We start from the raw sequence: 14,073 nt of genomic DNA on the forward strand, positions 1-14,073 counted from the left end.
ATTCAGAACAGCAAAATAACGTGTGGACAATCAGGGAACATCCTCCTTGGTCTGGATAAGAATAGGGACATCCAAAAACCTCAGGAACATATAGTGAAAGGAACACACATTGACAAAATGCAGATTAAATGGTGGTGAAACAAAATGGAAAAGGTCACCATCACTTAAATTTGTCAAGTGTGTTTATTCTAGCCAAGGGCAAACACATTCAGAATACATCCCATGTGAAGCACTGGACATGAGTATGAGATGAAAAAGTATATGGGAACATTATTCATTTTTATTTACTTATCTTTTATGGGGATTTATACCTTACTCTTCAAACAGATTCCAAGAGTGGCTTACCACCACCAACAACAACAGAAGTACCAAATAAATTAAAAGGCATACAAACAGCATATCAAATGCAGCAAATCTAAAGAAAGCACCAAATCTAAACTCTACAGACAGACCCAATTAAAAGGCCTGGTAAAATCAAAAGTTACCAGGTAGCCTAGATGACACCAGAGCAGGTGGCAGGCAAGCCTCCATAGGGAGGACATTCTATAGTCAAAAATCAGCCAGAACATAGAAGGGTAATGGCTGAGTTTGTGAAACCAGGGGTACATACCTGTTTGTATCATTGGGGGAATGAATGTACCTTCGTTTGAGTCAACACATGAATTGAGACAGAAATAACCACAGCACTATAGGAGCAAGCTCATCCTCTATAAATAAACAGAAACTCTTCTTTGGACAAGAAAAGCTATGGACACATTCCACATTAGCTGGTATTAGTAGTGGGTAGTATTAAGGTCACAGGTTTTTGTTTCTCTGCTGAGAGTTTTATTCATCGCTAAATCCACCACTTCACCAAGCCTTTTTTTACGCTCTTCTTTCTCTGGTACCCTAATTACTATCCACTAACTGGCCAGGTGTCTCCTACTGCTGACTTTTCTTTCCAGTACAAACTTGGTACAGATGAGCTGGTCTCTGCCAATGTTTAAAGCGGCCTCCGAAGTGCAATACAATTCTCGGGAGATAATCAAGAGCTTCAGTTAAGCTTCAGCCACTAACACTGCTTCAAGGCATTTAGGATTATTATTACCCAGGGTGTAGGCACCTGTGGTAACTGACAAGGTCACCAGGTAAGACAGCAGGTAACAAAGGCCCTTTCCCCACCTTGGAAAAAAATCCCAGAGACCTTCTTTATATGAGAACAACAACTTAATCTCCTGGTTTAACATCTAATCCCACCCCAAAATCATCATTGGATTAAGCAAATAAACTATAGACCTTTCAAATGTTCATCAGTGACATTCAGAGGAAGAAGTCTGGATATGGAAAGCTGCATTTTAAGCTGTAGGCTTTTAACTGGCCATGCTGCTCAGCCAAGGCAAATAGCTTTGTTGGTCTGAATGGCTTCCTAGGTATATATCTGAATGAAAATCTTCTTGATTTATCAGAAAACTGAAACAGATCTTAATCCAGCACTTCCAATCTATTAATTTCAGTTTAATATATTTTATCTCACTTTTCAAACTCACATCAGTTTAAAACACACACAGAGAGACTTGGGCTTATAGACAAACAAGCAAAAAAGCCAAGGTGGGCAAATGGAGGGGAGGATACAGAAAAGTGAGGAGGGAGAACAATTTGACAATGCCAGAATGACGTGGGGACGTGTCAATAGGAAGTGGCATCCTGCTGTGGCGAGGCTGATTTTCCCTTGGGGTTATTATTGTCTGGACAGCGGCAGCACAACTACAGAGTACAATTTCCTTGCTTTGCTGGTGGAGGTGCCAGGGTGTTCTTCCCCTTTGCTTCCATAACCCAATAGCAATGAGTGGTTAGGGCAGAATCCTTTCCAAGAGGGAGAGAAAGCAAACTCATGCAGTTGCTTCTTCTCTGGTTAATGACTAGGGTCAAACAGATATGAAAGAAGGAGCCACGTTACACATTCATCCCATTCACATATAAAGCCTACTACTATTCATGGGAAGGGGTTCATGGATAAGGACAGCTGCATCTTACCTTTATATAATAATGTAATAATTTATTATTTATACCCTGCCCATCTGGCTGGGTCTCCCCAGCTACTCTGGGCGGCTTTCAACATTAAAATACAATAATCTATTAAACATTAAAAGCTTCCCGAAACAGGGCTGCCTTACCTTACCTCCTTACCTCCCCAAAATGCACAAGCCTAGGGGGCGCATAGGTAATTTAAAAGGTGACTGGTATCACTTCTCAAATATCATAATTCTATTTTGTGCCTGCAGTTTTTTTCTGAAATTTGAATCTGGCAAATATGCTGCAGCACGGTCTTGGTTAAGATACACTACTGTAGGAACGTTACCAATAATATTTTCATGACATGCTCTGAATAGGACCAAACAGAATGAATTCATTCCATCGCCTACTACAGCAGATTCTGAAATATGTTTATGCAGTTTTCTATAGCGTTATCTGAATTCCATAATATAGGGAAAGTGCTTTCTTTGAACTCTATGACCTGCATTCAAGTTTTATTTTAAATAAGGTTTTTTTTGGGGGGGATGGGGGTTGCCATGACTGAAGACATTGGTTTGGCTTTAGATTAAGTCTGTCTAGCACATTAGGTAAAGGTAAAGGACCCCTGGACGGTTAAGTCCAGTCAAAGGCGACTATGGGGTTGTGGTCCTCATCTTGCTTTCAGGCCAAGGGAGCCAGCAATTGTGCACAGACAGCTTTCCAGGTCATGTGGCCAGCAGGACTAAACCACTACAGGTGCAACAGAACACCATGATGGAAGGCAGAGCGCACGGTAACACCACATTATTGTACCGGGAGTCACCTAGCCATAAATGGGACAGAAGTTTGTTTAAACCTCCATAGTTTCTCAGATGTCAGGGCACCTCAGGAAAGAAAATATCCCATCCCCTCAGCAAAAATAAATAAATCTATTTACAGATAATTCATACTGCAACACTAGAGACAAGGCAATGTCATCCTTGGTACACGAGGGCAGGAGGCTTGCTAGAGAGTCCACAAAACCGTGTCCTCCAACATCTCACTGGCATTCTCCAGCAGCAGCTACCTGAGCTGTCTGTCTCTCTCTCCCCAATGAAAGGGGTATCCCTACCAGAGGTTTACAGGTGTTGGAGTAAAGGACCTTACAATAGCACCAGCCTCTTATTATTCATGCTACCTGGTCAGTGGAAATCAGCTAAAGCACTGGTGCCATCTTTGGGGGGCCCTGGACACCCACAAGATTTCTACTGTGGGTATCTGGCCATCACATCATGCGCATACTGCTCAGTCTCGCCCGCCGTCAGCTGCCTTACCTTTGCTGGCTCTCTGGCACCACAGTGGTGACTGGGCCAGGGCCTCCACCTCCGCTCCAGGTCCTCTGTTTGGGCCTGTTACGGACGTGCTTCCAGGGTGCACCTGCAGCTGTGGCGGGCCTCAGTGGAGGCCTCGTAGCCGAGGTCTTGGCCTGGTAGCTGTGGCAGGGGTGGGGTGGCAGAGCACCATATCCATATCTGCCCCTGTTGTGTCCACAGCTGCAGAGACCCCATGGCAGAGGCCCTGGCCCAGCCGCAGTGGTGGCAAAGAGCAGTGGCAGTGGAAGCTGGAGACTGAGTTGAACACACATGCCGCTGGGCACCCACAGTCTGGGGCCCACATTGGCACCTCTGAGCTGAAACATTAGCAGATTTCTGTACTAGGATAAATGAGTAAGGATTTCAAATGATAAAGGTTTTGGTGTTTTCTTGCCCAGTCTTATCAAGTCTAGTCTAGTAATTCATTATTTATCTTGTGCTGTCTTGTGCTTGTACTAAAATATGAATTTAATCAATCAAAAGCAAGGTGGTTATTTTTCCCTTTAATTTGTCAACCGTCCTACACTTACCCTGTGTGTGTGTGTGTGTGTGTATGCATATATTCTAGAAGTCATAAATATTGGTTACCTCCGGCTATCTGGCAGACAAATTCTGTCTGCTACAGTTCAGTCTCTTCATATATTAATTTTGAATATTAAGCATTCAGAATGCAGTATGCACAAAAGAACAGGATAAGCTGTTCAATATAAAACATTTACATGAATACTAGAGCTTTAATTTGCTAGAGCATATTCAGAAATTCAGTATTTCCTGCATTAGAAAAGGTCACTCTTTTGATTATTATTTTCCTTTCAAATGTAGATCACCTAGTATTCTTTTAAAATATTTATTAAAAGTGCAGGCTTATCTACATGAGGAGACTTGAATGATTAAAACAGAGGTTTCTTCTTCTTTTCTCTCTTCCTGTCTCTCTCTCTCTCTCCCTTTCTCTTTATGAATCAAGGTTACAGATGTTCAGCCGAGAACTCCTAGTGACCTTAAGCATGACCGGCAGTCTAACACTTTCAAAGGTGACAGGTCATTAGCCTCTGTTCTTGAATCTTTGAACTCTTCTGGGGATAACCAGCTACGTGAGATGGCTGTGAAAGGTGATGCACCATCTCATTCTGTCTTATAGCAGATAGTTGCATTTAATGTCGTTCCATTATCCTGGAGTGATTCTTCATCACCTCTGGCCATGTGTAACCTCTATATGCTCTTTGGGAAAATACAATCAGTGCGGGTATAAAGTTTAGAAGCAGCTGGTCAAATGGCATTCTTCATTCATGTCATTCATACCTTCCATAAAGTCAGTTTGTGGCAGAAACCCTGAACTAGACCTACTCAGACTAAAGGATGTTTCACACATTACATTATTGTATATTGCCCAATACAAAATGATGGTCAGTGCTGAAGATAAGGGGTCTATAAGTGGTCTGATGATTGTTTATGAAGAGGTATAAACAAATTATGAAATTATATTTTTGAATCAAAAATAGCTTCTTAATGAGGCTGCCACTGAAGAGACTACAAACCTGCCTTCTAAAAGGATAGAAATAAATAATATAGCACTGAGGTTATAAAGAGTCGTTTGCCCAAGGCTACCGAATAAGTTTGTGGCAAAGGCAAAATGTGAGCCAGAGACTTCACTATGCTACATATTAGCTCGCTATAGGGATTCTGCATTTTAGTTATAGTTGGGAGCCACCTTTGAGGTCTTTATTGTTGAATGACAAGATAAAAAGTGTTAATAAATGAATAAGCACAGATGTCTATCAACTTTATATTTAAATCAAGAGAGATATTCAGGACACAACCTACTAAGGACATTCTTTTGGACAGCTCTCATTCAACAGAGCTTCTGTCCATGCTAAACACAGGTGTGATCCCAGGTAATTACTTTCCCCAAAAAGTGTCTGCTGCTGAAACACCATCACCCTCTCCAGCACTTCACTCAAGAAAGGGGTGTTTGAGACTGAGCAGTAGTAGTCAAACTATAACATCCCCTTAGTTAAACTAAAATAAATAAAACCACAGTGGTATTTTAATTTTTGCATTTATCCAGATATTCCTAAATGTTTAATAAAAAGCAAAATAATTTGGGTTGTTCTTGTTAACCACTTTCTTCTGTTAAAAGACTTACACATTAATTATGCCATAAGCTTTTGTGGACAGGGGTCTATTTCATCAGATAAGTGAAGCTGAAAGGAAGCTGAAACTGAGCACAACAAATGCAATGCGGGGAAATCAATGCTCAAATGTTATTTTAAGTGGAAGTTGGCAGGTCTTCACATTTGCCTGCATGGTCAGAGCACCTCAGGTATTCTTGCTCTCTTTCTTTACTCAGTAAGTTGGGTCATTCTGGAAACACTTTGCGTGTGTATCCCTAAACAATATGTCCTTGTCTCAAGAGGAAAACAAAGATGAGGGGGAAATACCTCGTCTCAAGAGGAAAACAAAGATGAGGGGGAAATACCTCAATTATTGAGGGCCCATTTATCTCCCTTTTCATTCTAAGAGACTTGAATTAAATAATTTAATTAAGAGGGAAAAGTTAACCAAAAGTTCTGTAACCACTTATGAAGTGAACTGTACTGCATATATCCAAAGTTGTAGCAATGGGACTGCTTCAAACATCTTGTGATAAATTCTTTAATAAATGAATTGCTCTTTACAGGATGATGTGGTGGCCACTTTCCATCAGGAGAGCTACATGGCTTCGCTAAATTTTAAGAGTTGCTTGCCCTTGGCAACCGCTTTCCCTGGCCCAAATTATTCTAGATAGTCTCACAGGAAGGAGACGGTTTCATATTATAGAACAAACTAGACTGGATAAAGTCAAGAATCCAAATCCTTACTAATTGTGATCTCATGTCATGCACTTATATTAAAGGATTATCTCACTTTTTTTTTTAAGAGCTCACAGATTGCTTCTTCCCATCACAGCAGAGTCATGGGGCTCTCATACTCACAGGATAAGCCTCCTTAGCTCTTTTCAGTTGCTGGGAGACTCTTTTCCCCTCACTTCCCTTGTTTGGTCTGGTAGAGTGAAGGGAAAACGAATGATTTCAGGGTCATGAAGCCATGCATAAAAATGTCATGTGAGATCAAATCACTCCAGAGTGATTGTAAAAAAATAAAATAATACAATTAGTATGGAATCCAACTTCCCTTCCTAGTATAAAGAAAGAAAAAAGGACACAACCAGACTATTAGTTTGAAAGTCAGATATAATTAGCCAATTACTGTAATACACAAGCTCAATTGATGACTTCATGGTAAGAAGGTCAGCTGATGACTTATGACCCCACTAAAGCTATTCATTACTTATTTTATGTTCAGGGAAGTTTTTAACGTGTGATATTTTATTGTATTTTTGGTTTTTATGGAAGCCGCCCAGAGTGGCTGGGGAGGCCCAGCCAGATGGGCGGGGTATAAATAATAAATTATTATTATTATTATTATTATTATTATTATTATTATTATTTTGAAAAAGAATGGCAGTCGCTAAAGAGCCAGGGGGAAAAGATGATGAAATGGTTTATGAAATTCTGGCAATCAACAGATGAATGTAGCTATATATTACTATTTTTAACTTCCAGTCATCTTAAGTTACAAAGCGATTTACAATCATATGCCGTTTACACTCCTAGCAGCCCTGGGAGGAAACCACTGTGAGGATTTCCGCTTCTACACAATCTTCACTATAGGCTGCAGGAGCGTGTGAGTGGACTGTCTGAAGGGCAGCAAAACCGCAAAACCAAGCGAGTCCCTTGTGGGGGTAAGACAAAAACCACTCATTGCCACACTCTTCTGAGCATTCCCTCAGTGCAAGCATTTCTGCTTGCCAGATAGAAAGACCTTCCCTCTCACCCCGCCCCACCCTTCCTGTCCTCCCTGTCTAGACTATTTGGGGTGAGGCACAGGGAGCACAGAGGAGAAGAGGAGGGAGCCCCATTGCACCAGTCAAAAACCTTGTGCTGGTTCTGCAAGCGCAGAGGGTTAATGGAATCCAGCCCAGGGGATTTGTTATTTCCCTGCCATGCTAATTGTTGAATTACCAATTGTGCATTGGTCCTCAAATAAATGTTGTAGCCAAGACCCAGTGTCCATCTCTTTCTCATGGACCTCAAATACCCACATGTGCCCTTCACAACTGATGCAACAGTACATGTGTATTTTGTGCTTGGGTGTCTGTACCTAAATATACATGCAAGAAGCTGCCATCAGTTTTTGTTTTATTCCTCTTTTATAATCCTACCTCTGCAATGTGCTTTAATGGCCCCAGTAGGCTGTTACGATAAATCTACTTTGCTTCACAAACACATAGGAAGTCCTGGAAGTTTCTGCATGCACTCAGTATATTAGGGTGGCAAAGAACTGTCATGATGATTCCTTTGCTGATGTTCCTCCTACTTGTTTGCAAAAAGAAACAGGGGAGGGGGGAACTGGGTGTGTGGGTTTAGCAACACATCCTTACACTCCAGGGATCTAGGGCTGTAAAAAGATTTTTTCCACTGACTTCAATAAGCCTTTGTTTTCCTGGAAACGGTGCATTAAAAACTGGGAGTTACCGTTTAAGTATGTTAGAAAGAGCAACAATATGTGTATTACATTAAAGGAATATTAAAGAGACAATATAAAGGACCTTTGTTTTTCTAGCACGAAAGGTTGTCAGTAAATTCAGTGACAAATACATAAAAGTGAATCAAGTTTTTAATTTATATGTACTGCATCCTGAAACTGCAAATTCTTTTAGCATCTTTGTCTTCTTGATCATATTTTATTACAATTATTTCCAAGTTACAGCTAAAGCTGAAAAAAGAGTCACCCCTGTCACAGGTGCGACTAGAAAGAGTATAGATGTGCCTGTCTTCTACATAACTGAGAACCCTGCATGAAGCAGCGGTCCCGACTGTGAGTACGCCGATAGACATGTAGCGCAGGGAAAATCAAAATGGTGCCCCAAGATTTTTTGACTATCATAGAATTATAGAGTTAGAAGGGACCCTAAGCTTCATCTCGCCCAACTCCCTAACTGCAGCTGTCCCATATGGGGATTGAACCTGCAACTGGATGCTATCATCAACACACTCTAAGAAAACATCAGACCCAGCTGGCATGGCCAATAGGTCAGAGGTGAATGAAACTGTAGTCTAACAACTTTCAGCTAATGATCAAGGTTTGGTGCTGGAGGAGACTCTTGAGAGTCCCATGGACTGCAAGAAGATCAAACCTCTCCATTCTGAAGGAAATCAGCCCTGAGTGCTCACTGGAAGGACAGATCCTGAAGCTGAGGCTCCAATACTTTGGCCACCTCATGAGAAGAGAAGACTCCCTGGAAAAGACCCTGATGTTGGGAAAGATGGAGGGCACAAGGAGAAGGGGACGACAGAGGACGAGATGGTTGGGTAGTGTTCGCGAAGCTACCAGCATGACTTTGGCCAAATTGTGGGAGGCAGTGGAAGACAGAAGTGCCTGGCGTGGTCTGGTCCATGGGGTCACGAAGAGTCGGACACGACTAAGCGACTAAACAACAACAACAGTCCAACAACTGCAGACCAGAGCGGGACAGCTGTGCAATATGTAATAATAATAATAATAATTTATTATTTCTACCCCACCCATCTGGCTGGGTTTACCCAGCTAATCCTTTCCTCTTCACACATACTGTCCTACATGGTGCCAAATGGCTGGACCAGAATTTTATCACCTGCTAACTGATACAGATGAAGCTGCTGCTAATGGCACATCCACAGGGGCCACTTCAGAAATAGGCAGCTGGGAACTATTTACCATGAACTTGAACTACACCCTTTGCATCTTGCTAACAAGAAGTGTCCTCAATATGCAAGCCTGCCTCCAAGTTCAGCATCCCATTATGATGCCAAGGTTTCCTCTTATCTGAGAGGCAGAGAATCAGAAGGAAAAATAAGATCAGGCTTCAAAGCAGTCAACCATTTCTGGCAGGCTGTCTAGACTATCTAACTGAAAGCTAATTTACAAAGGGGAGATGCCCACGTCGGGGAGCCATTAAGTCTAGCCAGGGCTACAGCTCTTGTTCCTGGGCATCAGCCTGACAAACGATGATGCAGAGGGCAATGAACCCACTCCTGGAACTGCAATGCTCTTTATCCAATGAGATTATTTTTTATTCCTGGTCCCGTTAGCTCAGCATTTCTCAGATGTAGCCTGTAGCATGATTTTGTATAGCAAATGTATTTTGTGGTTTTATACTGTAAATTGCCCTGTGATCTTTGGATTCAGGGTGGCATAATAGTAGTAACAATAACAACAACAACAAACAACAACAATGGTACAAAAGCCTCAGGTTAGGCTTAGTGATGTTTTGTTAAATGCACATCAGCATTCTTTTTTGTGGGGGAAGGTAATACTGAGAGGGGGGTTAATTAGGACGGTCAGCCATGATCTCCACAAAAATCCCTACCACCACAGCAATTATCATTAGGGGGAAAGCTCCTGTTGTTGACTGTGGCCAGGGAGGGGATAGTTAAGGTTCCCCAGTGTTACGCTATGGAACTTGAAGAAGAAGAAGAAGAGTTTGGATTTGATATCCCGCCTTTCACTCCCTTTAAGGAGTCTCAAAGCGGCCAACAATCTCTTTTCCCTTCCTCCCCCACAACAAGCACTCTGTGAGGTGAGTGGGGCTGAGAGACTTCACAGAAGTGTGACTGGCCCAAGGTCACCCAGCAGCTGCATGTGGAGGAGCGGAGACTCGAACCCGGTTCTCCAGATTACGAGACTACCGCTCCTAACCACTACACCACACTGGCTCTTGAAAGTTACCCAGACACACTGTTACCATTTGAAAGGGAGAAAAAGTGACCAAAAATTATTACATGTGCACAGGATCAACACCTTTGGGGGCAGCTTAGTTCCTAACATGCTTTTAACAGCTTCATGGCATGCTGAAATTTCGCAACTACAGCTTTCCATAGCAGGGATGTTACATTTCTTCCTGTCAAGTGTTCTGCCCAAGGGGAGGGGGTAAGCATACCACCATGCAAGCCTGCAAACCTATCCATATTTACCTGGCACTTTGTACCACTGAACACCTTTAGGGTGAGGCTGTTTAACTGTTACATCATATTAATACATCTACTTTATAGCTTCAGCAATTTCATTCGCTTCCCAACATAATAGATCCAATAATTCTACCATGCTCTCCCAAAGATACATAACAAACATATCTAGACACTAATTAATGGATTCTGCAGATATTTTGAACAGTGTGACCCATCTTTTTTTTTACTGCCAATAAGACATCAGCAGTTCACAAATCTTCTCACAATAAAAATTGCCCACGTATCTCGTGTGGGATTATACTTCATTATCAACCATGCAAATGCCAGGGTATTCATCTTGGAAACCCCTACTCTGATTATTATTTACATGAGCCTTTTTCTACTATCATGTTCCTCCAATTTGCATCAACATAATTATTATAACCAGGATTTCTCTTCATTATTACTACTGCTACAACCAGGATTTCTAATACGGAAGAGTGCCTCTGAACTTTCGACTTCTATACTATTATTAATGAGTCTCAACAGTCCATGTTTATTAACCTTCCAGCCATAAAGCAATACCCTGTTCTGGCTTTTTCAGGACAAGTAGGCCTGTTGAAGCACATGGTCCTTTGGCATGATTTGCAGTGTTAATTTTCTGAACCACAGGATGGTTATCAGAGATAAAAGCTGTAGAAATACGGCTGTATGTTATGAGTGACTGGGGAGGAGGGGGCTGACTTCCGGTTTTTACAAATGAGGTAAATTACGGCTTGTTCAATAATATGATTGTGTTGATACAACTTCTTAATATGTATTACTCAAATCCACAAAGTATTCTAGAGATATTATTGGGGGGGGTGCCTTTCTAACGCTACTTACTTGATAGGGATACAGAGTAACGCCATTTGTTCTCGACAAGGACCAGGTGCCGTCTAGGTACTGATGAGCCTGGATAGCCACAGAATTCAGGATGTTACCATTGCTGGGGCTGGTGGCCATCTGTACACTGACCTTTGCCTGATGTCCCAAGGAACCATTTTTCTTCTCTATCCCATTAACGATCCCTATGTTGTTCTGTTTCCCGCTGAGTTTGTTAGGCAGAAAGCCAGCATAATTGGATGTAGCATAAGGAGCAGACATGTACGCCCAGTCCCTGGGCTGCAGGCTGCCCATATGTCGCGAGCCCACCAAGGTGGGGATGTTGGGGAGAGGAGGAGGAGGGGAGCCAGGAGAAGCATCGCAATGTTCAGTGTTGGCAGCCTGTTCGAGGGTCAGCACCATCTGAATCGCTTCCTGCTTCAGCTGGTTCAAGTGAGTGGCACACACGTCGCACCGGTTGTCTCTTTCGTTCCATGCCTTCCGGGTGGTGTTGGGCACCTGCAGCTTGTCGTGAATTGCAGAAGAGAAAGCCGGGTCCTAACAATAAGAGAGAACGAGGAGAGAAGTAGACAATTAAAATTGGATGATAGGGAAAAAATTAAATCCAAATTCTACCACTGGTTGTTATTAATTCATTTTATTAACAAGTGAAAAAGAATCCCCATGCTTCTGCCGGATCTTAATTAGCAGTCGTATTTTTGAATACCACTGAGACGTTCATTTGGGAGTTGACTCATGAAGATCTTTCCCATTTGCATTTTCAAACTGTGCTAAAATTACCCATAAGATTACTTCAACTTCACACACAAAAAAGAAATTATTCTGAGCAGGGATTGGGAACTGGAGGTCCTCCAGATGTTATTGGGCTTCAGTTCATATCATCCCTAACCACTGATCAAGTTGGCTGGCTTCCAACAACAAGTGGAGAGGTACTTTGATCATTAGTTGTGTCCACTGATCAAACCAAGCATACAATGCTGCCCATTAAGAGTCTTTTAATATTGAATTTCATGATATAGTGCAAACTTAACGGGCTTCTTCAGAAAGAAGGGTAGTATATCAATCAATCAATCAAATTATCCATTATTTACCTTTTTAAGAAATCCATTTTCTACCACCAAAATAATCAAGTACAGTGGTACCTCAGGTTACAGACACTTCAGGTTACAGACTCCGCTAACCCAGAAACAGTACCTCGGGTTAAGAACTTTGCTTCAGCATGAGAACAGAAATTGAGAGGCGGCAGCACGGCAGCAGCAGGAGGCCCCAGTAGCTAAAGTGGTACCTCAGGTTAAGAAAAGTTTCAGGTTAAGAACGGACCACCCGTGGTACCACTGTCTTGGTGGTAATACGGGATAATCAAGACTGCCCTTGGATAGGGCAGTCTAGCCAGACTAGCCAAAAAACAAACAAAAAACTGGCTTTCATCTCATGGCCCATTTTTCTTTATGGAAGCTATGTGAGTGACCATCCTAAAGGAAACCCAAATCTTAGCTTTCAAAATATCTAGTCCACCACCTGCTCTACAGTAGGATTTTGCATACATGAAACCTTGTGTACTTCACACAATGAACCCCATCACACAGGGTCCTGCACACACAATTAACTCTACCAGATAAATATGTGACAAACAGAGCAGGAATGCAAGAACTACCAGCACAAGTACAAATCAAGACATGATATATAGTGAGACAAAGACTGCATTTTGACATCATGCTTACCCATAGTTTAGTGTGATAACAATGAGACTATGTGAACTTTGGGCTCACATGCTTCTTCCCACCCCGTCCCTCCTCCATCTTGTCAGTGAGGAGAGCAGAAGCTTAGGTTTCTGGAGTCAGTAAATCACAGTTTAGCATTACACCAAAACCCTAAACTGTGATGTGAAAGGATTCTGACAAATGCTTGCATTCTCTGATGACTCAGCAGCTAAGCTGACAAAACACTTGAGGGTTGAAAGCTAAAGTGTTTGCAGCATCTAAGAGCATTCTCTCTGGGTCTCAGTAGGCAGGAGACGGAGGGGGTGGGCAGGAGCAACTGAGGAGAAGTGCAGACAAGAGGTCAAAGATGGTTTAGAGACCAAGGAGAGAGAGATCTACAACACAAGGAGATGGAAGGAAAAGAGGAGAGCTACCAAAAGAATTTGGGCTGCCTCAGCAGAGAACTCTGTGCATATAAAACAAAACAGAGTGGAGTCCTATGATGAAAGTGGGCAATGGAACGTTTTGAGTATGTTCTCCACCATGAAGAGCTATGAGTACAAAAGACCTGCTGAGGTTCTGAAGACTCCTAGACCCAGAGGCAGTGATGGAGCTAGTATGTGGCTCAACTTAATGATGGTTTATTGAAAAAAGTCAGCTTCACTAAACATAGTTTGAAATTGGCTTGTTTCAAACAAACCATAGTCAAGTGCTGGCTGGGGCTGATGGGTGTTTTAGTCCAAAAAATGCAGAAGGCACCAGGTTGGGGAAGGTTGCTATAACATTTCCATGAAAGCTACGTATCTCTACACCATCTCAAGAAGAGCTTATGCCTTTTGGCTGTTGCTTTAAGACACTTAAGAAAATGTTTGTCTTTTAAGAATATCAGCTTGTTTGTTGAATGAGACCACAACCAATCCAGTGCAGTATTGTGTTTTCAACAACAACCAGACAGATGCTTCTGGAAACTTCTGAATAAGGCATGACAGTGGTGGTCACTTCCTGTAGTTCTCCCAGGAAACCTCTATATTTTTGATAAATATGATTTTCTTAGAGGAAAGAAGAGACAGGATCCTGAACTAACAGCCAAAGCAAACAGATTCCACAATGCTAATGCTT

The 14,073-nt window shown here is 42.1% G+C and overlaps 1 protein-coding gene across 4 annotated transcripts in view; it reads right to left on the reverse strand.

Moving 5' to 3' along the window:
- The window catches only part of KIF26B (kinesin family member 26B), a 270,354-nt gene that overhangs the window by 171,739 nt on the left and 84,542 nt on the right, over positions 1 to 14,073 (reverse strand). For 3 of the 4 annotated variants that reach the window (XM_081905776.1, XM_081905778.1, XM_081905779.1), the window contains one exon: positions 11,255 to 11,791. In XM_081905776.1, the coding sequence (XP_081761902.1) occupies positions 11,255 to 11,791 (537 nt within the window). The remainder of the gene's footprint in view (positions 1 to 11,254; positions 11,792 to 14,073) is intronic. The other variant, XM_081905777.1, reaches the window with a different exon arrangement.

The sequence above is a fragment of the Podarcis melisellensis genome, assembly GCF_964234715.1.
Source record: "Podarcis melisellensis genome assembly, chromosome: 3".
In the NCBI taxonomy this organism is placed as follows: Eukaryota; Metazoa; Chordata; class Lepidosauria; order Squamata; family Lacertidae; genus Podarcis; species Podarcis melisellensis.